At 36.7% G+C, this 26,855-nt stretch overlaps 1 protein-coding gene across 6 annotated transcripts in view; it reads right to left on the bottom strand.

Moving 5' to 3' along the window:
- Nucleotides 1–26,275, bottom strand: part of IFT88 (intraflagellar transport 88) — a 53,201-nt gene extending 26,926 nt beyond the window's left edge. Inside the window, exons 1-18 of one of the 6 annotated variants that reach the window (XM_074860075.1) lie at nt 26,167–26,275; nt 25,044–25,137; nt 23,985–24,047; nt 23,201–23,257; nt 21,463–21,516; nt 19,516–19,579; nt 19,370–19,439; nt 18,288–18,378; nt 13,829–13,933; nt 12,584–12,690; nt 11,846–11,956; nt 11,516–11,747; nt 9,880–9,950; nt 9,339–9,425; nt 6,656–6,755; nt 2,095–2,181; nt 1,249–1,435; nt 567–675 (exon numbers count right to left, since the gene is read on the bottom strand). In XM_074860075.1, coding sequence (XP_074716176.1) covers nt 567–675; nt 1,249–1,435; nt 2,095–2,181; nt 6,656–6,755; nt 9,339–9,425; nt 9,880–9,950; nt 11,516–11,747; nt 11,846–11,956; nt 12,584–12,690; nt 13,829–13,933; nt 18,288–18,378; nt 19,370–19,439; nt 19,516–19,579; nt 21,463–21,516; nt 23,201–23,257; nt 23,985–24,047; nt 25,044–25,133 — 1,685 coding nt within the window. In that variant the 5' untranslated portion in view covers nt 25,134–25,137; nt 26,167–26,275. Of the gene's footprint in view, nt 1–566; nt 676–1,248; nt 1,436–2,094; nt 2,182–6,655; nt 6,756–9,338; nt 9,426–9,879; nt 9,951–11,515; nt 11,748–11,845; nt 11,961–12,583; nt 12,691–13,828; nt 13,934–18,287; nt 18,379–19,369; nt 19,440–19,515; nt 19,580–21,462; nt 21,517–23,200; nt 23,258–23,984; nt 24,048–25,043 lie in introns of all 6 variants that reach the window. The other 5 variants (XM_074860073.1, XM_074860072.1, XM_074860071.1 and 2 more) reach the window with 5 other exon arrangements.
- Nucleotides 26,276–26,855: the final 580 nt, after the last annotated feature.

Below are 26,855 nucleotides of genomic sequence, written 5' to 3' on the forward strand. Positions count from 1 at the left end.
TGCACATCCTCAGAAGCATTATTAAAGAAATTCACAGTGTAGAATATCACTAGTGATGTACGAAGCTAACTCCTCCCCTCCTCAGCTTTTCAATCTGTTGAGCTTTTGCACTGCTGGGACAGAATTATTTTCTTACACATACACTAACTAATGTGAAAACAGCTTTCAGAACAGAACTTCACTTTCATTAACTATATTATTTTTTTCTTAAAGGTTTTACTCAATTGTGCTTACACCTGCCACATTATTTTAATTAAAAAAAACCCTAAAACAGCAGCATTTTAAATATTCCAGGACACAATTTAATACTGAGTGTAAATGTATTCCCCGGAATGTGAACAGTCTTAATGTATTTCTTCATTTGCTTCACTGGAAATGTCTGAGGAGATTGTAAGTTCTGTTCTTGTTTTCACAAACATCAGAGAATGACTCTATGCATGACCATTCTAATCATAATGAACACTACATTAAGTTTCTAAGTCATCGTGTCATGATCGAAACACATATTTCAGATTAAATGAGTTTACTAAAACCCCCATCCCTTATCATAATCCAGAAAAAGATACATGTTTGCTATCTGGTGAAGGACTTGGGCACTATTTCGAAGGATTGCATGGAGTTTCAGAAAACAATCCAAAGCTTCATCTATTCTGTTTAACTTCTTGTATGTTAAACCTAAAAAATAAAGGTTACAGTAAAAGATTACTTCAGCATATTAACTGACAGAATAACCAAGAAAAATTAAATAGGAACATGGTAATCAGAGGCAGTATACCTGCCTTGACATTGATGGACTCTATTCGTGAGAGCCATGCTTATAATTCTTACCAGCTAGTATTACTTAACCAAACTGATAAACACAAGGAACAAGAATCTAATCAAAGACCAAGAACATATGTAATCTCATTTTTTGAACAAGATGAATGAGGGAAAAGAAGGGTTTTTAGAGGGGAATGACTCATGATGGTTTAATAATGCTAAAATTGGTATATCGTTATTAAGATAGTAGAAATTTTTATCTTCAAAGTGACTTAAACATCTGAAGTTATTAGATGATGTTAACACTGGTATTTTTTTGCAGAACAGATAGGAAGTACAAATGAATACCTTGCTATAACATAAATTACTCCATAAAGAAATAATAATTACTATATATTTCTATACAAGAAAACTTTGAAAGCCAGATTCTCAGAAACACTAGTGTTTCCTTTAGACAAAAGCTAAATCACAAAAGCACCTTGGGCTTACCAAGATTATAAAGTGCTTCAGTGCATGAGGAATCGTTCCTGAGAGCTTCCTTGTAAAACTCAGCTGCTTTTTCAAAGTCTCCGTTTGCAAAAACAGTATTTCCTTTGTTAGTTAGAGCTGCTGGATTGTACCTGTCAGAATTTACAGCTAAATCTGCATAGTTAGTTGCTTGTGCCAATTCATTCTCCTACATGAATAAAACAAACATTGTATTAGTCATTTGTCAGTCAATTTTCTTGCAGCCGTGGCTTCTTACAATTAATATAGTGGAATTTCAAAAGATTGAGGATGAAAAAATAACACATTCTTCAGTTCTAAATATTCCTTATGTATTTGCATAAATGTCGGCAGATCATCTTTTTCAAGTTTCAGAGAACTTAACACTTAAGACGTGTTTTGCCACTCTGTCCCATTCAGTCTGGAAGTTTTCTTTATTGCAATGAAGTGGTATTTCTTTAAAAAAACCAAACCAAAAAAAATCCCCATATCCTACAAGCTTCATACACAAACACACCTGCCTAAGCTACTTCACATGTTCCTGAAGTTCAGCCAGGGTCTTCAGGACTTGAGTTTTAAATGCAGCTGCTGAGCTTCTGCACAAATCACACTGCAGGCATACAAAATTCTGTAACCTGGGGCTCCATCTCACTCTCCCTCCCAGCAACAGGATACAAAGGACATGCTCCAAACTTCAACTACAGCCACGAATGAGTGTTCCAGAATAACTCCTCTAACAGGCAGTTTCTTGTTGTTTATTGAGATTATTTAGACAGACACCAAAATTGCTACAAAGATACAGAAGTTGCTACATAAACTGCAGTTAACTGGTTTTGTTGAAGCACTTACCAAATAATAAAGGAATGAAAGGTTTGTTGCAGCTGCACTCTTTACTCTGCTATCCTTTTTTTCAAACATTTTTAAAGTCTCCAGTGCCTAGAAATAATTTGGAAACAATTTACTTCCCAACAGCTTACATAATTTGGAAACAACTTACTGAAGCAAATTTATACCAATATTCTTTCAGAAAGCATTGATAAACTTCACAGCAACAAACAGCTAAAATTACCAACTCATATACTCACATACATGATAATTACTAGAGCTTGTAACACATGCTTGTAAGCATGTACACACAGAAGTATATCTATATATTATACATAATATTATTCTTGGTCACAAAGTTTCCATAGTATTAGCTATTTATTACTTCTTCAAAATTTAGATTACATATGGCTACCTTGAAGTACACAGATATCTGACAATGCTACACATACAAAAGTTTATATTATTTGCTTTTAATCTAGTCAACTAATTAAAATTCTCATCCTATTTTTCTGGTTCTTTATGTGAACACAAAAGGACTGACTTTAAAACTCTTATTAAAAAGCTGAAAAAGTACACGCTGTATAAAAAAATATGCAAGACTTGTGTAATAAGATGACACCTGTCTAAGTTTAGCAAGTACTTAAATGTGAAAACTGAGGCCAGAAGATTATTTTTTTTTTAAGACTTTTACATGAAAACTAAATTTCATAAACTTCAAAATAAAGACATTTATGGACAAAAAGTAAACAAATTTATAGCTAGTAAACTATCAAAGCAACTTTGAAATAAAAGACAGCTTTGTTTTTTCATTGACTATGTGGTAACATTGTAACTGCAGACTAAATTATTAAGAAAACCTGGCTTCTTTACACTAAATATTTATATTAATTACACAAATTTAGAATATCACAGTGAGCCCAGTTCCAACATCTATTACAACACAGATGTGGCAACCTCAATTTAGCCATCAACATTAGCAGTTCAAAAGTTTCTTTCTTCCTTTACATGAAACCTAAAAGCTGCTGTTTACATATCAAAGTGAATGCATGATCCCATATGTGGAATGCCAAAACAAACATAAAGGAAACAAGTTTTAATTGACTGTCATACATACTATTTTTACAGTTACTTTACACAAAAAACATGACTGTACTAATGACGTGTAAAATGACAAAAGTATATACAGCTAGATGTAGTCCATTAATTTAGTCAACTACTTTCCACCCAAGAACTATGAACTACTAAAGATCATAATATTCTCCTAATAATAGAAGATTCTCTAAAGAAATACACCAATTTCAATCAAGAATGGCATCTAGGCTCTAGATTTTGTGGTCTCTGAAATGCAAGATTTCAACTATGGTAATTTTAAACTTTTACACACATTTGTGACTTTCTCCAAAAAGGGAATGGTCCCAAATATCTACAGATGTAACACTACTTTATCTGAGATATTCTACTCTTAAGCAAAGACTTGCTTCTTTGAGTAAACGCTGTGCATTTCTTACAATGGAATTCATTTTTAGTGAACTTAGAGCTACATAGTTCAAAGTCACTTTCTGAAAAGCCATTTCCCATTTTAGCTGATTCATTTACCTTTGCTTTTACTGCTAAATGGCACCTTTAATGACAAAAATTAGAGTGGAAATAATATCTTTTTCATGTATAATGAAAAGTTCATAGAAGTCTGAACTCTGTTAACTTACTGGTAAATTATGTTGCAGGTCTCTTGAACCATTTCACCAATTATGAGCCCTAGGATGAAAATCCATAGCAATACTCCTTTTCTCCTTGCAAAGTTTAAATGTTCTCACTGTATCATTAGCTAAATTTATATATTTCTAAATAACTTCTAACTTCTTGATCCCAACAATAACAATTTCTTAGATTCAACAATCAAAACACAGATTGTCCAAATTATTATTTGTGACATGTTTTCAATGTACCTAAATTATTTGCTTACAGAAATTAAACTTCAAAGCAGCTTGCCTGACCCAAGCAGGGTCTGCCAGAGATGTTAAGGAGTTGCATGGCTAACCTACAGAACTTCCTTTTTAAATCAATTTTTGAAGTTTTTCTTTGAAATTAAAAAAACATTCAAAATATCTAATACACAAAACCCCTTACTAATAAAATACAACCCTGGACATATTATGGTAATTTCCACCCTGAATTTTTTTTTTTTTTTTTTTTACTAGGATTGTTTTAAAATAACACATTATGATGAGCACATAGTTAAGCCCATTATAGTTACAATAAAAATCTATTTCAATTCTTTTTTGAAACACAATAAAACTTTTAGCCTTGAAACTGAATGTTTCAAAAAGTTTCCATTCTTGTTCTTCAGCCAAAGGTGTGTTGAGCAGGTGGTGAGTTAGTAAGTGTATGGACAACAGACAGACAGGATGAATATAAGTGGCAGCTGCAGTTTTATTAGGGGGGGAAAAAAAAAAAAAAAAGACAACTCTGCAATCACCATTCTGCCATCCCACTCTACTATTAAGTAGTCCCAGCACAGGTTAAAGGTCTTCTATCGCATAATCAAAATAAAAAGAGCATCTTCTCCAGTTACTCCTAGCTTCCAACACACTTTCTTCTCCCTCCACTGGAGTTATCCACAGAAACATCACCAACAATCTCTGTATCTCATTTTACCTCTGAGAATTGATATTTTTTTGATCTATACTGGATACTAACTGGAAATCGCAAAAAATTACCATCAAAATTGCACATTCTTGAGATCATTTGACTGTTTACCTACCTGTAACACAATCATCCTCCAAAAGCTATCATCAGTAAAGCTACTAGATTTGCCCCACATTTTCCAAACTCTCAAACTGCTTCCTGATCTCAGAAAAACTAGCAGTCAGACATGCAGTATAATAAAGGATCACTGTTTTGCTGTATCTATAGGGAAGGAGAAGAGGACAGGACAGACAGGAGGAGCAAGAGCTGCTCAGGAAACCAGAAGAGCTTAAATATGAGAAGGAAAAGCGGTCTAAAGTTAAGCACGTGGCCCTGTGTGCATCCCTGCAAGCTACTGGAAGGTAAAGGACCACAGAAGATAACAGAGATATTCAGCTTCAGCTGTAATTTTGCTGTATATGATCTCTCATACTTCTTGCCACTTGTAATCTGGGGGTTGCTATATTCATTCTTACTTATTCAGCATCACTATCATTGAACGTGCTGAACAGTGCGTGTTAGAAAGAAATTGACCAAATCCTGTTAGCTATCTGAGCTGCTTTTTGTTCAGATTAAGCTGTTTTCCAACCGCTCACATTTCAAACCAAGCCCTTTTTCATAGGCAAAGAAAAGATCACGTGACAATTTTAAGGAAAACTCAGTATAAATTGTCCCACAACCTATAAAAATTTGACTAAGAGCAAAAAATGCACTTGTCTTAAAATAAAACATTGTAAGAAAGCTGCACATTCACTTAGATAATATTAAAACTTAAACATGGTAAGTTTTGGTATTAATTTATACACCTACTTTGACAGTTTATACGCATAGAAGAGCAAAGCTACAGTTAACAGCCTGCTGTACTTATCAGCAAGAGATTGGTGATGATTTTTAACATGAAGGTAGTTCAGCATAAAATTCATTGGCAGAAATTTGTCTTAACTAGTGACTGGGTGGCCAGTTGCAGAAAGAGATCTTACCTACATAAACACACATAAATAATTTACATGCAGCCAGAAGTTATTTCACATATATATTTTAAAAAATGCAACAAAACAATGAAAAGGGAACATGTAATAATATGAACAATAAAAACCATAAAATCACAAAGATTTTGTTAGATCTATCTTCTGAGCTTCTGCCAGGTAATGAATTTTGAGCAACAAGCTATAGTTTTACTTGGAAGTACCAATCCTGTATCTTTTCTATGACCTTGCTCATTTGCTAACATACAGTGTGGCTTAAACTGCTATAATATCTTTTCAGTAATTGTGATTCATCCTAGCCCTCTCTGCCCTCCAGGGGGGCAATCTTTTATAAGAGATGCAGAACTGTCCAAGCTCCTGAGCAGATACTTAGTTTAATTCCAGTTTGTATTTCAATGGAAGGATAGGAGGGCTGACTGAAGTTCGATGTCAGATTATAGTATTTCAGGGAGTGCTGTAGTACATAGGGAACAGTGAGAATACCGTAACATAAACAATAATGACACATATGAAGTGCACCTGCCTATATTTTGGTACTATAATCAACCAAACTGAGAGAAAGATTCAGCTCACACTGATGAAAACGCCTCCATGTTCATTAGCAACATGGTTTCTAGGCTCTAATGACTGTACTGACTACAGTTCCATTAACTGTAATGACAGCTTGGACACCCAAGATAACTAAATTTTGACATGAACTGCATTCATTGTAACTTCTGAGGCAGCAATTTCATTTAGATAAAACTCACCTCTTGCCAGTTTTTTTATAAAGTTATTTTACTGAGCAGCATCAATATAATTATTATGTTTGCATAAATCATTCTTTCCCTTGCTGAAAAATACGCTGTGGCTAAGAAAGGTATCTTTGCCAATACGGTATTAAAAAATAGTCATGTGAAAAGTTACTATACCTGGTTAAAATCCTGCTGCCTCAAGTAAGTAGTGGCTTTATTTATTTCCAGGTCATTGGCTAACTCTACATAGTGGGAAGCTTTTACTACTTCAACACACCTGCAAACAAAAGAAAGCCATAAACAAAATGCATCTGTGTAAATGCCACTAAGTTATATACTTATGCAGCCAATTTGCTTTCCAAAATGAGTTGTTCTTAGCTATTCTTTCTTTACAGAGGCAGAGCACTTTGATTAAAAATATTTGAAAAAACTACTACTAGTAATACTATCTCTGCTCTCATTTTTTTATTCAGCTGCCTAAATAGCATGTTATTTTCCATCACTTAAGGATACTTGATGTCAGATACTAACATAATTTTTCAAACCATTTTCTCTGGATACGTTCCATCAGATGATTTTTCAAACCTCATCTCCTGTTGCATATAGTACCAAGTCCATCAACCAGCTTAGTGAACAAAGTCAGAGACTACAGATTGTGTCCCTGAGCTACATGATAATAATAATCATAATAATAAACCTCTTTCTGGTCGTCCCCCTGTTACTTTCGGCTTAGGGTCTTCTGCAAAATGAGGGCAGAACAGAACACAGCAGACAGTTCTGATGTTCATTCACAGACACCATCTTCCAGGGTTTGATGTGGTTTACTTTAAAACTGCCTAATCATTTGGAGCAAGACCTTTATTTATTGTATGCATATACTGTTCTCTCAAACCGTTTGGAATTAAGCACACTAAATGATCAATTTTGTGGGGTGCTTCTTTAATCCCTTCCACTTCTTTTTTTTTTTAAGGTGGAAAGCCTTTTTCTTTTCTTCTAATAGTTGGCTAATATGCCAACAAAAGTTTAATTTAACAAACTGCCTACTGCTATAATTGGGTTGGCACATGGATAGTCTCTATACAAAGTATACAAATGCCTTTTGATGTTGGAGGAAAAATTATATTGAAAAAATAGCAATTTCTGCAAAGACATCTATAGCAAAAGTCAAAAACCAGTTTTCAATTGTTACTGTTAACATCTTTTAACCATAAAATGCACATAATGAATATGACAGGATAGTCCCAAGATTATGTCACATTTTAAGTAAGAAGTTATGAAATCCAAAGATTATTTATCCCCATTTTATTTCTGTAAATAAAATTAATCTGATTAAAAGCACATTTAATACTCAGAGGACTCATAACAAAGTGTAGTATTCGGAAAACCAAGCTCAAACTGCTCATTAAATTTCTTCCCTGGGTTTGAATACCTCAGCCTGGAAGAAAAGAGAGTAAATTTGTCTTGATACACACAAAACAATCCCACACATCTCACCAGAAGCTGTTTAATTAGCCAGAACAGAAATGAGAGTCTTTTACTTCCTGACAAGTATTTTGTGGATAGCACTAAGGAAACTGAGTATCTGACAACCTTTTCCAGTTTTCTTGAACAAAAAACAAGATATAGAGCAAACAAATCTGACCTACTCATGCTAACAAGTTACAAAGCAGCAAGCTAATTTTCACAAGACATCCTGTTTAAGTTCTGGTAAATCACAATGGGAAAAGTAGGGAAATGATAAGATTATAATGATTATTAAATCATCAAACACCACCTTGTGGACTCTAGCAGACTAAACATGTCTGTGTGAGAGATTATTTCATGTTAGTATAAACAGCTTCATTAGTAAATTATAATTATATGAAAATATAATTGAATTTGAAAATAATACTAACTGGCCAAAAAAAAAAAAAAAGGTAAAGGAAAGTTCTCTCTTCCCATCAGACTTCCTTCACTTCCCAAACACTGAACATATCTGTTAGCAATGTTGTGGCTGCAGATACACAATATTTGTTTGTGTACATGTTATTTTCCAATAACGTTATTAAAAATACTGAAAATATCAAAGTCCTTATAATAAAAAAAATGAAAACTAGTTAAAAATATCTTGTTAAAAATCTTGAAAAGTTATGCTAATTATTTTTATACTGTCCTTATGGGAAGTGTGTCTATTTTATTTTGTTTTAAAGAGAAGAGTATTCTGCTGTAGAAAATACCACAGAAAGCAAAAAGTTAAGCTGTAAACTGAAGAATAGAGTGGATAAAAAAGTCAAAATGGTAAACTGTAGCAGCAGCCTATCACTGTATACACTTGCATAAACATTTAAGAAACAGTAGATTAAGTCTATATTTATTAAGTTTATAAACGAAATGCAAATAAACCTTTCTAATAATATTTAGATTCCAGTGTTTTATATCATGACTCTATGGAGTAATGAAAACTTCTTAGACACCCCAAGTCTTCATTATGCTATCTTCAAACTTACAGTAAAAAGTAGTGATCATTGCCTTCTGTATAGCATTTGTCTATCATGACTTTTAAAAACTCTTAAATTTTCAAATTCAATTGAATTTTAAGGAGCTCTTTTTGTGCTATTACAGAACAGTTCAAAATGTGTAATCAGCAGTTGAGTTTCAGTGATAAATGAAATTAATTTTTAACATAGAATAGACTCTAATGCTTTGTTTTGTTCTTCTCCACAGCATTATGGAGGCAAACCGAAAATAGCCTGGCCACTACGTTTGAGATTTGCAGCAAACGAGGTTTCCCAGGCTGTTTATGTTTGTGAATCTGGTTTCATTACCAGCAAAAAGGATTGGCATATAGTTTAGACAAAAATAAGCCCTGCTTGACTCTTACCAGTCATAGCCCACTGCAAAAGATGTCTCAATTACTGGTGCAATGAGTTTAGCAGCTGTCATGATGTATTCCTCTGCCATGGATTTCCTAAGGGAAAAAAAAACAATACACAGGCATATGTCACCATTTCAAAAACATGTCTAGAAAAAAATAATCAAATCTTGTTCTTGCTTCAGAATTCAATCTAAACAGTCCCCTGCTACCGCTACTGCCCTATATCTTGATTAAGCTCTCATTTTTTTCTGTTTTTCTTTCACTGCACACTGTAGTTCTATTTTTTAAAAAAAACAATGCTGCAAGTTTTAAGCAGTGTAACCTATAGCTGGGGTAGATATCTGGTAGATATATCTGGGGTAGATATTCTAATTCAGTGCAGTACACTAAACTGAGTGATCCAAACGGTTCTTCCAAGCATGTCTTTCCTAAGAATTATGAGGACACTTTTATAACAAGAGCTGTGGACATGTGAGAAGACAGACAATGCTTTCAGGAGCTAAAATCCATGGCACCACAGTCAAGACGGAATAGACTCCACCATTACCTCTCACGTTCTATTTGTCTTAAGCTGTCGTTTTTAATGGCTTCAATCAGTAGATTTGTATGTGGATCATCCTGGACGGGGACAAAACAACTGCAAATTATGACAGTATACATACATTTTAATTATTTTACAGACAATATGACTGTAAACATAAACTGATGCAAATTACATAGTCAATAAAGTCAGTTATTTACTTTTCATGTTTCAAAAAGCTAGCTTCAGTTTCAAGTACTTTTCCAACCACAAAATTTGAATTTGGTGTTACAACTACTTTAATCCTGGTTTTCTGCTTGTGTATGTGGTCATAGCTCACATTAGTGTTGTTAATAGGTATAGTTAATGTCATGTGTATCAGACTGGGAAGGCTGCAAATCACAGTGAGAATACTCACATGCTTAAAAATAAAAGCATGCTTAAGCATTTGCTGAACTGCAGCGGTATTCAGCAGATGAGGGCTTGTGCTACCTTCTCATTACAAGAACTCACATGATCCATCTTTGCAGTTTCTATCACACATCTCTGTTAGTTCTAAAAGAACTAATGCAAGTATGCTGGGTAGCCACCCCTTCCTCATTTATTGGGGACAGATCATAAATTTATACAAAATAAAGACTAGAAGGAAACTTGTGATCTTTTCTCTAACCTCTTCATAACAAAAATACAGAACTTGAAATGTCTGTTAAAGCTATAGCTTGCCTATACTTAGAAAGAACTTCTACAGTCTAAAGCCTTTCTTCCAGTGAATGATCTTACATAGCCTTCAATTAATTCATTTAATGACCCCTACTTAATTCCTTATATGAGAAATTAGATAGATAGATAGATATATCTCAATTATAGATGAAAAGATATAAAAGAAATTATATACATATCTATCAATAAATATATATGCTTCATATATTAAATTTTATTTGCTTATGCTATGACAGGAGGAAGTAACAGCTACTCTTAAGCTGCAAATACTTGGAAGACTAATTATATCTTTGATCTTTAGGACTGAAAAAGGAAGCTTTGCATCACTGACAAAGAGATTGCTAAGAGAATATAAAGGGCTTGCCTTGATCTTTCTATAGAGGACGTTTCTAAGAGGGACCCTAAACCTATTAATCACTTTATCCTGTCTTTAACATCATGAGCTGCCTGTTTCATGATACAAAGGAAGTCCAGTTTCCAACAAAGTGTAATAAACTAAGTATATGTAAACTTTACTAAATTTTCTTCTGTACAATAACATTACAGTATTAGAAGTTTTATTAGCACACATTTGAGATAACTCATTGCTCTTCTCCCTTTATTTTAGCTTATAAATATTTTATTAAAATTTTATGTAAATAAAGGTGGTAAAACAGTAACTGAGCCATGTAAGTCAGCCCAGATAATTTCAATAAAACCGTTATGAAGACAATCATGCAGTGTGGATTTTATGTACATCATATCTTTTGAGGAAAAAAGGATTTGAATGTTCTCATTTTACACCTCTGAGCAGTACTGCCACATTAAGTACATGCTGGTAAAATAACCACTTATTTTAGACACATAAATACACATCAATTCAGTACAGTCCAAATGTTGAATGTCTCTCCCCCTTTCTCCTGATTTACCATATAAAGACACAGTTTATTTTGTTCAAACTTACATTTGGTGAAATGTATTTGTCATCATAATCCACTTCCAAGGGAACTGCAATCAATTTTTGGAAGGCTTTTTTCATTTGCTCACCATTTCCAATAGCAAAATAACATAGGATCAAGTTGAAGCCTGCCTTCAGGTTTGGGGACGTGCTCATTATATGTTCAAATGAAGAAATGGCATCAACATATTGGCCAGTTTTAATAAATGCAACTCCAATATTTTGCATTATTTTAATCCTAAGTAAAGAAATCAGGATTAGGTTACGTTTTAACTATTAAATCATACTGTATCCAAAACTGGTATTTCAGAACTATGTCTACTAATAGAAACTCACCTCATCTCTTTGTGGACACTAGGAATCTGGTCTAGAGCCATACGGTAGAATTTGATAGCTTTGGAATAGTTTCGTTGTTTTAAATATATATTTCCCATATTCACCTTCAGTCTACCTAATGAAAGAAGTCAAGGAATTACAGCTTTTTAAAGCATAGTTACAGTGTTTTAAAATTGTTTCAAAGTGACAGAGTAGAACAACTTCTTAACAAATGTCATTACAGGGTACCAGTGTCCTTTAAGGAAGCACTGTACAGAACAGCCTTCTATGAATTTTCACCCAGAAGGAGATGAAGTAGTAATGAAACCTAGAAAAGAACTAGATGTATTTTGATTGTGAATTGAGGGATGAGGTAAAGATTATTCACAGTGGTCTCCAGGAAGACAGCTGCAAATAAGCATCTCTAAGAAAAGTGCACTGTAGGAGTCTCAAAGATGTACAAAACACTAAAAGCAGCTTTCAGTAGGGGAAAGCTGAGTCGAAAGAGAAAAAGTTAGTATTAGACAACACAGTGTGTGTGGCATGAAAAAAATATATATTTGGCTTATGGGAAGAAAAGACTTCATGAATTGGAGAGCCAAACCATGTTAAGTTATACCAAGTCAGAGATTGTGAGTATCTATTATCCATTCTGACTGACAGACATGAGGGCTGAGATCTCTGTGAGTCAACACCATGCAGATGAAGTCTTCGTTTTGAATGCCTGACTACCAATTTTAATCCACTTTGAAATATAACCTACCTCCATTGCTGAACATCTTATTCTTCACTATAACTTGGTATGTATTCAGTGCTTCAGCATACATTTCATTAGCAGCATACTGACTGGCCAGATTGAAAAGAACCTATAGAAAAATGGAATTACAGATACAAGAAAATACGTAGCTCTCTCAACAGTAATAAACTTCTACCAGTTTTAAGCTTCCCATCTTTAAAGCTCCTTTATTCTTGTACATTGACATAGAGAAGACAAGTTTCAAATCTACTTATTTTAGGTAATTCTTTTATTTTTGTACTTAAATAACTACCATTAAAATTCATGCTAAGTGGGCCTTAGACCTAAGTAAACACAATGTTATAATGCAAGGGTATTAAAAATCATTCATACAAGGTAATTCTCAGAACCTGTGTGTAATTTATGACTCCCAACATGTGGGAAACAGTCCTACTACCTGTGGTCACTCAGTTTACAAAGAGAGAATTTTTCCAAACTGCTGTTTCAAAACAGAAGTTCTGTTGGTGTTAGGTAAAATACCTCCACATTTTTTCCCCAGTTTTACTCTGACGTTCGCTGTAAAATAAATTACTATGTCTGCCTAATTCAATGTATTCATTGTTAATAATTTTCGCTACAGCACTAACTGGAGTACAATTTTAAAATTCCCCCTAAGTACGTTTATGTATGTTGTATCCTTTTTTTAAAAAAGTCTACTATTAATTTGAAAACCAGAATGTAAACCTAGATACCAGCTTTAAGATTCAGGATTTACAAATATTAATATATGCTATTTCATATAATACATTCTCTGTCACTTTATGGTTCAAGTTAAAGGCAGTGTCTGATTTCTCCTGTTTTTTTCTCTTGGCATGTTACATTTTCTAGACTGTTTATTTTTGAAGTACAGGGTTTACATCTGTTATATTTTGATATACATGATTTGCATGTGAGTAGATAGCTGGAATAGATGTTCATGGGCATCCCTCGTCACTTAATGTTGACTATGTGGTTTCTCTGGTACTCGAGATAGGAATACTCAAGGGAATAGACTTGATATAAATGGATCTTTGCAATCCAATGTTAAGTTTTTAACTTCAAGGAGTCATTCTTCATAAACTTCCCCTGCCCCCAAACATAGACCGTATCTGATCTGATACACTGCGAGGAGCATTACAATACACACACACTCAGCAAACACTGAAATGTCTCTTTAGGAAGTTTTTTTACCAACACCTTTCACTCACTGAAGATTTCTAAACACTTACTGAGTAAGTGAGGTCTAAGTTGATGTTTTCTGGAGTAGCAATTTGTTCACGTTGTCTCACCAACATTCTTTCCTTTCTTCCAGCCTCTTTTGCTTTTTCCAGAGCCTTAAATAAAATACTAGAATTTAGCAATGCCTTGAATCTTACTAACCCAAGGCGACAAAAATACATTCAAAACAATGATGTCCATTTTTTTTAGATGCACAGACTGTACCCAATACCTGAAAAGCAGCAATATAACCCACAGAAAGTTTTTCATTAGCAATAAGCAGACATATAGTTGTCTAAGTCTGCTCTAGCTGTATAATTTTATAGTCACACACATATATGCCATAATCCCTAGATTATTCTACTTGTATGAACCATAGAATGTGCACACAAAGGCTTAGGCTGGGGGGTGGGGGGGAAGGAAAAAGAGAGGGAGCATTTAGGCTTGGCATGTTTCCTTAGTTGCAGAATCCCAGTACAGGAAGGTGTTGGAAAGAAGAAAGTGAAGGCAGGAAGTAAACAAGCATGCTACGCAAATGTATGCTGTACATACACCTTGACTAACTATGGATGCTGGTAAATTGCTTCCCTTTTTTATCAATCCAGAAGTGGTATTTCACATGTACATTTGCAATTTGAATAATACCAAAATTATTGTTTTATCCAATGATAATCCTCTGCAGATTGGTGTCAAGACCCTTCCTACAAGTAATGCTACAGGTCTACAAGTGCCCTTAGCAGTCTGTTTGCCTCTGCAAGGGTGCAATGATTAAACAAATAATGGCTAGCACTCAAGATAGCTATTTGGCACCTAGTGGTGAAGGAAGTACTTCTCAAGATATAGCTTGATTCTTAGTCCTTATGATAGAAGGCAAATCCAACTTGGCTGTTTTATAGATAACGAGTTGGCAACTTTGATGACTTCTGTAGGAAAACAGATAGAATCACAGAATCATTCAGGTTGGAAAAGACCAGATCATCGACTCCAACCATCAGCCCTACTCTGCAAAGTTCTCCCCTACACCATATCCCCCAGCATCTCATCTAAACGACCCTTAAGCACATCCAGGGATGGTGACTCCACCACCTCCCTGGGCAGCCTATTCCACTGTCTAACCACTCTTTCTGTGAAAAACTTTTTCCTAATGTCCAGTCTAAACCTCCCCTGTTGGAGTTTAAAGCTGTTCCCCCTTGTTCTGTCACTAATCACCTGTGAGAAGAGACCAGCACCAACCTCTCTGCAATGTCCTTTCAGGTAGTTGCAGAGAGCGATGAGGTCTTCCCTCAGCCTTCTCTTCCTCAAACTGAACAGTCCCAGCTCCCTCAATCTCTCCTCATAGTGTATTCTGCTGGACTTGTCAGAAACTAACACAAACATCCTACAGGACCCTCAGAATGGTCTGGTATAATCTACATAAGAAACAATCCTTTGACATCAAGCAACAAAGAACATTCTTGGCCATACATGCATGAGGCTCAAGAAAAATTAACAAAACAGGTTGGCTTATTTCCTAGTGAAGATGAAATTCAAACATTATATCAGAAATAAATTAGGATAGGTCTGTAAAGATACTTATCCTAAATGAACACAATAAATGGATAGACTTCTTTCATACTCTCTATCAGAAGCTATTAGCCGCAATAAAACATGTTTTATTACAGAAGTGCAACATAAGAAGATCTATTGGCTTGAAGGGTGGACTCATCCAGTCTGAACACCAGACAGTCCCACTTTGGGACTTAGAGTGTCACTATTAGAAGCCTTCTTGTTAACTCCCCAAGGAAGTAAACCCCCTACACCGTGGACCACTAGGCAAAGATATGCTAAGTGAAATCCCTCTCTCCAAAGGAGCTATCGGGCTATTAGTTTAACAGATAATCCATGTATCACTGGAAAGGAGAGGCAGACCAGGATTCCAGGCGGTTGTCCTAGTAGGCGCAAGCATAAAGGCAGTCCTCACACAGTACAGTATCATCCTGATAGCAGAATTGCCTAGGCTGACCTATCACATTCAAGATGATCGATGTTCAATCTTGTCTTAATTTGGTCAGGATCACTGGAGTTGCTGCACAAACTGAAGAAAGGCACAGACCAGGCCTTTTGATCAGAGAAACAAGAATGCATTCAGAGAGCTGGGACACCTTTTTTCCTCAAAAGCGATACAATGTGTCTTTGTAGTAAGCAAAAAGACATGGGATGTTACCCATTCTGAAAGACAGACCTAAGACAACAGTCATAGTCTAATAGGGTAAATGTCCTATTCTGTATTTGAAAATAGTCACAAAATCATTGACAAGTACATTTTTGCTGTATTAGTTCCAAAGGTAAACTGCTGTCTTAAAGAGATGAGAAAACCTCAAATAAGGTATTATTACTGGATGAATTAATAATAATTAATAATGGATGTACTTAATGAAACACTGTATATTTCTCTACAAAAGGCAGATCCTGCCACTGTAACATGGAATACCTCACCTACGGGAGGCCTGAAACATGCAAATAAAGTATTACTACTTAAGAAATCCACCAAATACAGATAAGATCATAAGGATAACATATATGTAGTCTGATAAGAAGCATCACAAAGGCACACAATATCACCTTGCATAAAAGAGCTAAGGAGGCCTTCACTGTGGAGAGCGCTGGACAATATAAAGTCCCTTCAAGATAAGAAAGCCCTCACTGTCACTGGGTCCAGCATGGCTCCTGAGAGCTGAATGAATTCTAGATCTCAGTGCAAAGACAAAGACTTCCGAACAAAGATGATCTACCAAAAGATGGACTGCAGGCTTCCTAACAGATCCAAACTGCAGCTAAGACTACCTGTACATTAAAACAGCTGAGGTAAGATTAAATGATGCTGTACCCACCATGTTTCACAAGACCTAAAGAGATATTTGAAATTGTCTGAATCAGAGTGCGGATAGAAAAATATTCCTTTGTGTCAGACAAGAAGACAACATCTATTAAAAGTGCTAACTTGTCCAAACAGCTTGAACTCACTAATTACATCTATACTAGGTATACATCAAATGGACTAGGCCTATTACTTAGCTACTAGTAACTAGCATGACATTGCTCTAGTACCCTCTACAACAGACCAAATACATTCAAACTGCCTATTGGAAATAGTTCCTTATCCATAGTAACCTTCAACCATATCTAGGAACTGTTTAGAAAAATGCTAGTTAGCCTGGGCCAAAACTGTGCCAGTAACCATGCTAACAATTTACAAACCTATTGATTGATTCACAGATACAGACATTGTGTACAGTGCATAAACAGTGCGATTTTTCCAATTTATAGCAAGGCTCAGATCATTCACAATCTTTGTAATGAATTTTGGAGCTCTTCGTCTCCAAAACATAAGAATTTCATCAAACCAAAGGCCATCTAGCCTAGGATCTGTATCGGACAGTATCAAGCAGATCAGGAAAGATGCTTTACCCATTCTTGTACTCTAACAATACCTCCTCAGAATACACTCTTAGACTAAAAAATTTTGCAGCTCAGATGACTGAGCAAGTAACATCATCTCTCATAGCTCTAGTTAATTTTTCCCCCATATGGATCAGATGCCATCAACTTCAGAGGGCAATGGGTGAGCAGAAAGGAAGTCTACATCCCTAAGAACTGCATATATCTCATTAATTCTAACAGTTGAGCCTGCTCTGCCTCAGTAGTTTAGGAGCTAGAGCTGGACAGTCCAAAGCACATGGAATAAAACATAAGCCTGGTCCTAAGAAGGAAGAGTAGAGGCTGTTTTGACACACTGGAACCCAAGGCTAATGGTGTTTGCACTTCAGGGTTTGCTTAGTTTGGAAGGTCCCCTTGTCTGAAGGACTGAAAGAAGATGAAATAGCTCATCTTGATGCTGACTCCCTTATGGTGCAATAAAAGCAATACAGTGTCTACTGTATGCTGTAGCACCAAACAGCCCTGACATGGAAGGGTACTGTGGAGGTGGCTTAAGTGAGACTGACCCTGTGCTGAGCACCAGTCCTGAATGAAAATTACATTATCCAAAAAGCCCAAGCAACATCAAGGAAACAGAATGTCACTCAGACAAGATTGTTACGCATCTGAGGACCAAACACTGCAAAGATGCCAGTTACAAGCCTGGTATTGAAGAAGGGTCACCTGCTCCCAGAGAGTCCATAGGTTAGACTGGGCAAGTTTCTGCCAGTATGACTAACTGATCAGACCCATGTGAAGAGGCCAATGGAGATACGGGAAAGAGAGTTTTTATAACACTGAAATCTTAACAAATATATACACAATAAATACAGCTCCTATCCTTTTTTTTTTGGCAATACAAGGTATCACTGGATTACAAGAGTCATAGCAAAGTTAGAATTAAGATGATTTTAATAATTTGAAATGTTTGAACCCAAGTCAGTGTGAAACATCTATCTATATAAATTGTTCTTCACATAATAGCAAAAGTGAAACGAAATCCAAAGAAATTACCAATTTCAAGTCTCCACAGCTATTGGCAATGCAGCTTTCTTCAACCAGTTCGTTCACTTTTTTTTCCAACTGCCTAATCTTCTCTTCTGAACTAAAATAAAAATAACAATAAAAGGATTAACACTAGTAACGTAACTGCAAACACCAAGATTCTACACAGGATAGTCTCAGTAAAACAACACAGTGATGTATCACATGTCACAACTAACCGGTCTTCCCATCACAGAAAATATAATGCTCAGAGAAGATCCTCCAAAGACACCACATTCACACATTTAATTTGAGAAGGGACACCTAAGAAAACATAAATCCTCTTGTGAGAACCAGACAGACATGCAAATTTCATGGATCCAATTTGTTCAGAAGTAATGAAAGAACAAAGAGATGAGCTGGTAAAACTTTCAAATCAAACACCTAGTGAAATGAAATCTTGTATTAAGAGCAATTAATTGAACCATTATTTGCATAGAAAACTGTAAAATATAGCTTGCAAATACAGATTTTAATAAACAGTTGTCATTCATCTAAATTTTTTCTTCAGTTAAATAACCAGACATTTCAGTAGGATTCTCTATTCCTATATAGCTATATTTGAGGAATACAACTTCTGTATTGAAAAGCTCAATGACTTGTTCTTAGTGAACTCCCCAACATTCACACCTGCAAAACTTTCACAACAGTGCTAAGGTCAGAGTGAACAGGGTAAAACAGCAGGCAAAATTCCATCAAGTTCTTTCCAGAGAGCTGCATGTATCATAGTGTTTCTTGCCTGCCACACACTCTTCCATAATCCTCCACAATTCTATATAAGTATCACAGCATTTGTGTGATGGCAACAACTATGTCCAGGCTGCTAAGCTACAGTCAGAATCAGAAGTAGCTGAAATCAGACATTCCTGAAAGTTAGTGCAACTGCTCTGGCGAGACAGCTAACCATATGCATAAATATTTGTGGCATTATTCCACAAAGAGTTTGGCCCCTCAATGTTCCATAACTGCCTGGATGTTTTTAAACTCTACCCATCGTTGGGTTTTTGTTGCTATTAATGCTCTGAAATAATTTAATGCAAAACTGAACAAACCTGTCTGAATTTTTCATTTCCAGTGGTGGAGCAGGACCTCTTGCTTGGCCAAGAGGATCAAATGAAGAACCTGCAAGATTATCAGAGTACTGAAAACTGTAAAATAATATCTCCCTCTGGCAGCTGGTGATTTCTACAAATCGTACCTCTCACAGCTGCCTTAGTGTAACCTGCAGCATGCACTGCTGTCATTGGTCGAGCAACCCCATCCTTAAATAAAAAGAAAAACATATTAAAATAATCTTCCTAAAAAATAGATTGTGGACTGTACAGACATCAGTTATGTATTACAAAACCTTTAAATACAAAAATCAGTTGTTACCACCTCAGTAAACTGAGTATTTTTTAAAATGTTCTTATTTCTCAAGTATTATGTATCATATAATATGGGTTTGTTCAGACTTGAGAAAAGAAGGCTTAAGGGAGACCTTATCACCGTGTTGCAGTATTTAAAGGGTGACTACAAAGAAGATGGAGACTCTCCTTTTACAAGGAGTCCCATGGAAAAGATGAGAGGTAATGAGTACAAGTTAACCCTGGGGAAATTCTGATTGGACACAAGAGGAAAATTTTTCACAATGAGAACAATCAGCCATTGGAATATCCTCCCCAGGGAAGTGGTGGGTTCCCCAACATTCATCTGGAGAGGACAGGGTGCTGGGCCATCTTGTCTAGACTGTGCTTTTGCCAAGAAAGGTTGGACCAGATGAACCTTCAGGTCCCTTCCAACCTGGTATTCTAGGATTCTATGATAATTGTCTACAAATTAGAGGAGCAAACACTACCAGGAAACTGTAACTGACACAAAGGAACAGTTGTTACTTTGTGTAAATTTTGTATGTATTCAGAATACTTAATTTCAAACATATTTTAGAAGATTCTCAAGAATTGCTGGTCTTGAGATCTGTAATAGCTTACTGTCACACTGTTTCAGAATTCAGTTGCTTTTTTAATTTTTATTGACAATAAAGAGAATCCTGTGATATTATGGATCAGAATATTTTACTTTATCTAAACCAAGAGAGGCACAAACAAACTACATTTTTTTTCTATCTGTAACTTATTACCAGACAATGCCTCCCAACACATGAATGTCTGATCCCACCCCATGCCAGCTTATTAAACTTTCCTGTCGGGACACTGAGTGCACTAATAAATCTTAATGGCCTTGGCCAGACTCACCTGGGGCCTCCAGCCACACACCCTATCCATGGATCCAGGAGCTTTATTTAAGCTCAGTCATGGTCCCTCAGCCTGAGCTTTGTTGGAGGACTACTGGTTTGGACATCAGTCACAGCTATGCCTGGCCAGAGTCCCATGATCCATATTTCAACCTGTGGACTGACCTCCTGGATTGAGCTTAGCCTTGCCTTGTCACCATGGACTTGGCCAGTAATCGTTGGTCCTAACCCTGGCCTGTGCACTGACTTTTGTCTTGACCTCAGACCTGCATTATCACCATGATATTGCCTTATGTTCTGGACTTTTGGTTGGGCGTGGCCACCATTTCTGGGTGTATCCTACTTGCCTTGCTCAGGTATTGTGTGACTGCGTCCTTGCTGGAGGGGCCCCTGCACTGCTGGCTATGTGATTTCTGTCTAGGTTCCTGGCTTGACTTCCCTTAGGGAGTAGGCCTACTCTTGATGCTCCCTGGTAATTCCTGTTTCCTACCTGGGCTGACACAGAATATAGTAGCTATAGATATATTTTACATTAAGTCAATATACTGAAGGGTGGTGGTGGGAAAGTCATTGGCAAATTGCAGCTGATTCTTATTAGAGTATAAATACATAAGAAAAACATGAAAACCAGAATCTACCTCTCTCCTATTTCAATGAAAAAATGTTCATTGCATGTCAGTAAGTGTTAAAAAGCACTACACTGGTATTGCTTCCAACCCTGTCCTCCATTAAAATACTCATCACAATCCTCATGTTTTCTGACAGTAGTATTTTCAAAAAAGGACAAATTAAAACAGTGTAATAATTTGTATTATTTCAGTGAACTTTTACATAATTCTATCAAACCCAAACATTTATCAGAAAACTTCACTGTTCCAAATCAATATAAAATGTAAAGATTGAAACTTTTACCTGTATAGCTCCTGTCATTGGTCTTCCCATAGATGAAGTTAAAGATGCCTTTGACTACAAAAGTAAATAAGTTGTTTGAAACTAGCATTCACAAAGCATTAGAAGCCTGTAAAGGCTATGCACTGAGTTATGAGCTATGCACTCTTCTCAACACTGAGTTTTAAGAGTTGATCTCTCACATAAGTTCATAGCAAATTCCCATTTATGTTATTCATATGCAATATACTGCCAGTGCCTGGCAGACTTAAAGATGTTGAACACTTCAGTTAGCACAAATTCACCATATTGTTTTTTTATGTATTTGGATATTTGTCAGACCTTTAAAAAAATTACACAGAAATTTGTCTGAGGCAGTAGTACTTTCCATTATTAAATTATTGAAATTACTACCTTTAAATTGAACAAGTAATTTCCACAAAATACTTCACCAACATCCTGAGTACAGCTGATAAAAGATTAATATAGAGGCAGATTTTACAGTAAATACACTTTGAAATTGCTGATGGGTATCTTTTTCATTAGCTGATATGCGGCATACTGTCCTTCTGTAGTAGTGTCAAAAATGTAAAGAAATACATGTGAAATATTTAGTAGTCAGTGCTAAATGTTGCTACAAATATACAATACAAGCAGACAAAGATAAAGGGTTTCAGGCCATGAAAAAGTATTCCCCTAATTCCTACTGAGAGGCCTATGTTTTACTATTTTACCCACTATCCATCGCACATTATGACTGTTTTTTGTTTTTTCTGCTAAGGCCGAATCTACATTAACAAGGACTGTAGTGTAGGAGAAGCAAATCTGCAGAAACAGGTAGTACTGTGGCCTGGACAATGTTTTGTAGGTTTCTAGCTCTACTAATGCAGATAAAGATTTCAGTCTTCATTATCCTTAGGAAGTGCCTTTTTGGGCACTCCTTTAACAGGACAGCTTTTCCTATCACAGTATGGCACTACACTAAACATCTGCAAATACAACTGCTAAGGAAAAGCAGTCTCAAAAGGAATATATCCAGAGCAGGTAACAGAGGGTTCAGAGCAAAGGTTCCATTTCAATGATTTATAATAGAATGTAGGTGTTCTTGAAACTATTACCCAGCTAACTTGCTTAAGAGATCCAAAGCAATGTGATCTCCCTTCTTTATTTGTCATAAAATTTACAGGAACTTTATGTCTAAGAGCAATGTCTTTTCAAATCTGACTGAGACAGACTAACAGATTGAAAATTTATTGGGATAAGGCGACACTGGATGGATCACTAGTGCATAACGTCTGTTTCCATAGAAAACCAGGTTAAAGTGTTAGCTATTTAAGAGTTACAATGGGTTAAGTATACCAGGGAATATAACCAACTTTTTCTGATTAATCTAGAGGCGATTTGAAAGCCTGTATTTTTTATGACTTAATTTCATCTTAACTTTCAGAAAACTCTTCCAAGACCAAATAACAACCCATCCAGTTCCTCCTGCAAGAAAATCAGGTTAATACCTTGGAATCTACTGCCTTATGCAATACGGAAGTTGATTTGTAACATGGTTTGTGAGAGGAAAGAAAAAAAAAAAGGTAACCATGCTTTGACCAAGTGCAGAGTTGGGAATTAATTAAAATTAATACATGTAGTTCACTGGAAGGAAATACTTTGTTAAAAAGAGCTCACTTTGTGCAAGGGATTAAACAGTAAATTTATTTTTTGGCAAATACCTCATTTTCATTAAGAATACAACAGAAAAAAAACATACCCCAAATCCAGTAGCTAAAGGTCTTGAAGCTGATGTACCAGGAATTTTGGCTGTCACCTTGGTGGAAAAAAAAACCCAAAACACACACACACACCACCCATTAACAACCATGCGTTTTCATTATCAGTCTTTCTATATAGTTTCTATAGTGAATTCATAGAAATAATGCTTCAATTCTTATAGAAAGAATTCTTATTGTAGAATTAGATTATTCTGGCAAAGAAGTAATATTAATTAGGCCGCTCCAACACTTCCTTAGACATATAGTATGCACTTCTAAAGTGCGGGTGCCAACTTTATATTTAGTTTTGAAAAACAATACAGGATTAAGTCACAGCTAAATGAAAGTAAGAAAATTCATGTAAAATATATGCATATGGAGAAAAAATGATCAGAACAATAAAAGTTTTCTAAATCCCACTCTCTAGCATGTATTTCAACCTATATGTCAGAGCAAGTAATTCTATGTGTAGAATATTAAACACAGTCCTTTCAGAATATATCATTTTGCTCTTTAACACGGTTTTATCTCATTTTAACAAGAATACACATTTCCAGCTGAAGTTCCTTGTTTGGTCTAGCTCAACTCCAAAATTTAATGGAACTCCTGCTCTGCTAATTTTTTACTTATTTTTCATATCAATAACTTAAGTCTGTATCTTCATATCAGTAGTAGACAAAAAAAGAGAAGAAATTCCAAAGATAGGTTTGTACCAGTGCCAAAATCGGACCTAGGCTCTACAGGAGGTCTACACTATTGCAAGGTATTTTAAAAGGTACTTACAGGGGGTCTTCTACCATGACTTGTTCTTGCTGCCTGTTGAAAAGCTACATCATTTTCTAAATCCTAGAAAAGATAAAATAAAAATATCAACCCTTTTAAAACCACAACACCCAAAGGCACAATTCCAGAACCTCATGATTACTGAAAGCAGATAGGTAAAAAAACAACTCTTCTTCCAAAATACTTGACTTGAAGATAACTGAATGAGATGTTTTACTGACAATAAACAATGATTGTATTTGGTCTATCTATTTTGGTATTTTAGATTAGGAAATGTAAAAACTCGTTATTCCCTGAAAAATAAAAACACAGTGAGGAAGCAGAGCTTTAGTGATAAAATATAACATGAAATTTTATTTTTGTCCAGAAGCTTACTACTAGCACTATTTCTAAATTTTAACATTAATGCCCGTCACACCAATACATTAAGATATCTCATGTCTCTGAGGTCACGCTACAACTCCCATGCCAAGATGCCAAGTCTTGCTTTGAGCAGGGTAGTGGGTTTGGACCTCATGACCCCACTGTTGTTCTAATGCCACTACACCAGCAGTTACCAAAAAGTGGTCTGCAGGGTTACCTAAGTCATCCCAGATGGGCTACCGACTGCACAGAGACCTGCAAGACTCCACACTACTGTTACCTCCTTCTGCTGCACCAATGTGAGAGATCAATGAGCTATTGACCAGTAAGTAGCCTTTGTCAGAAAACTTGCTGCTGCACACTGTCTGAGAAACACCACATTGACTGTACCTGAATGTGAATATGGCCTTCAAATAACTAGGATTTTATACTTCATAAATTCTAACCATTAAAACATATTAGATCTGCCATGACATGCACGTAAATATTTTGTTGGAATATTTTGTTTGGATAGAAAACTATCCAAAAAATAACTATTCAAAAAGATCCTGGTGAAACTTTATCCTGCTAAATAAATAAAATTTCACTTCAAAGCAGTAGTACACTTGTGCATTACTGTACCCACACGTTCTTATCTTGTACTTAGAAGTTAAAATCCTATATATGGGAAAGGTAGGAAACAGCAAATATTTTTACCTCTGTGTCAAATGTGGGATTATAATCATTGTAGCCAGAATAAAGATCATCTTCATCAACCTCAGGAGCCAGATGCACATTTTGCATCATTTTTCTGTGAAACATTTAACATTTAACAAGTATTATCTCAGTGGTTTTATGTGTATCTTTAAAAATGTAAAATATAAATAGTAGTAAGGTTTACAAGTTCAAAAGAGCTCCAATTTCATTTTAGTTTTTAATTGCTGCCTTTGAAATGAAAAATAAGCTATGATTAGTCATAAAAACTAGGGTTCACCTATTAAATGGCACCATTTCATAGAATTAGATTTTTTAGGTATTTATACCACTGTCATGAAAATAGTTTCAAAGATATTTATCATTAAAACTAAATGATCTTAACTGTATTACTTTTAGAATGGTATCTTTACATTCTCAGGTAATTCAGATTTAAGATAATTCTCTCATATTCTAAAGTTTGCCTTTTTTAATTAGGGCAAACAATAGCAATCAGTCCAATGAAAGATACCTCTTCTAACTTCAAATCTTCCTTATATCAACACAGCCACAGCTATTCTCTATACACAACATTCTTCATATAATTTTGCCATTTCAATTCAAGCAGTTTTTAAAAACTAGATTTAAAGAAGCCTGGGTTCCAATGTCGTTCTTCACAAATACTTTAGTGTCTAATATGGCTGCATTCAACCAGTGGTCTTTCCCTCACTGAGGACACTAAGGAGGTCTCTCTTTGCCCCGCTACCTGTTTTCATAAAAATCTTAAGAAGATAACATTTGATTTCATCTAGAACATGAAATACATGCACTTTAGCGAGTCGGCCTTAGCCAGGCCGAAGGGCTGCACGTCCCACCAAGGGCCGGTCCCGCTCCAGCCGCAGGATGCCCCCCGCTGCTTCCCACTTGGCTGGGGCCTCCTCTAAGCAGTACGCGGTGCCACCGCGGCTCGAAGCCGCAAAGCTCCTTTTTGCGGGTTTCCTCAGTCAGCGCCCGGAGCGGGGGGGCGGCGGCGATGTGCCGCGGGAGGGCTCCGCCTTCTCGAGGGTGGCGTAGGAGCCGCGCTCCCGGGCAGGGCGAGACAGGTCGGCGAGAAGCTCAGGGAACCAACGCGACGGTGCCAACCCACGCGCTCTGCAGTCGCCCGCCGCCCGCTCCTTCGGCCCCAAGCGCGGCGGAGGCCGCCGAGTCCGGCCCGAGCCGCGTTGCTAACGGGGCCGCGTTGCTAAGGGGGCCGCGGGCCGACGCCGTCCCATAATGCACCACGGCCGGCCGGCAGGGGAGCGGGGCGGGACGGGGCGCTCCTGGTGCCCGGGCTACGCGCGGACCCGGCGCATGCGCAGAGCAGCCGCCAAAGCCTCTGCCCCCGTGTGGGCGTCGCCCGCTGGGAGGGGACGTTCACGCGGCAAATGGCGCCGCAAGAGGAGGGCGGATGAGCGAGCGGGCAGGGGCAGGGGCAGGGGCAGGGGCAGGGGCAGGGGCAGGGGCAGGGGCAGGGGCAGGGGCAGGGGCAGGGGCAGGGGCAGGGGCAGGGGCAGGGGCAGGGCGCCGAGCGGGTGTGTGCTGCCCGCAAAATTCATCTCCTTGGTGTCAGACCTGCCAGCTCGCCCGCCGCCCCTCCGCTTCCTGCCAGGATCGGCTTGGGCGTGCTTAGTCTTGAGGTTAAAAAAAGAAAGCCGGCCTCATCTCGTTTCCACAAATTAAACGGCAAGAAAATTCTCTCCTTCGAAATGTGTAACTGCAGGGAGGAACCAACACAAATCCGAAAATTTTCATGACCATCTTTTAGATGGGAAGCTACTGCTTTGAACTCTTCCG

The sequence above is a fragment of the Strix uralensis genome, chromosome 2 (genome assembly GCF_047716275.1).
Source record: "Strix uralensis isolate ZFMK-TIS-50842 chromosome 2, bStrUra1, whole genome shotgun sequence".
Taxonomy (NCBI): Eukaryota; Metazoa; Chordata; class Aves; order Strigiformes; family Strigidae; genus Strix; species Strix uralensis.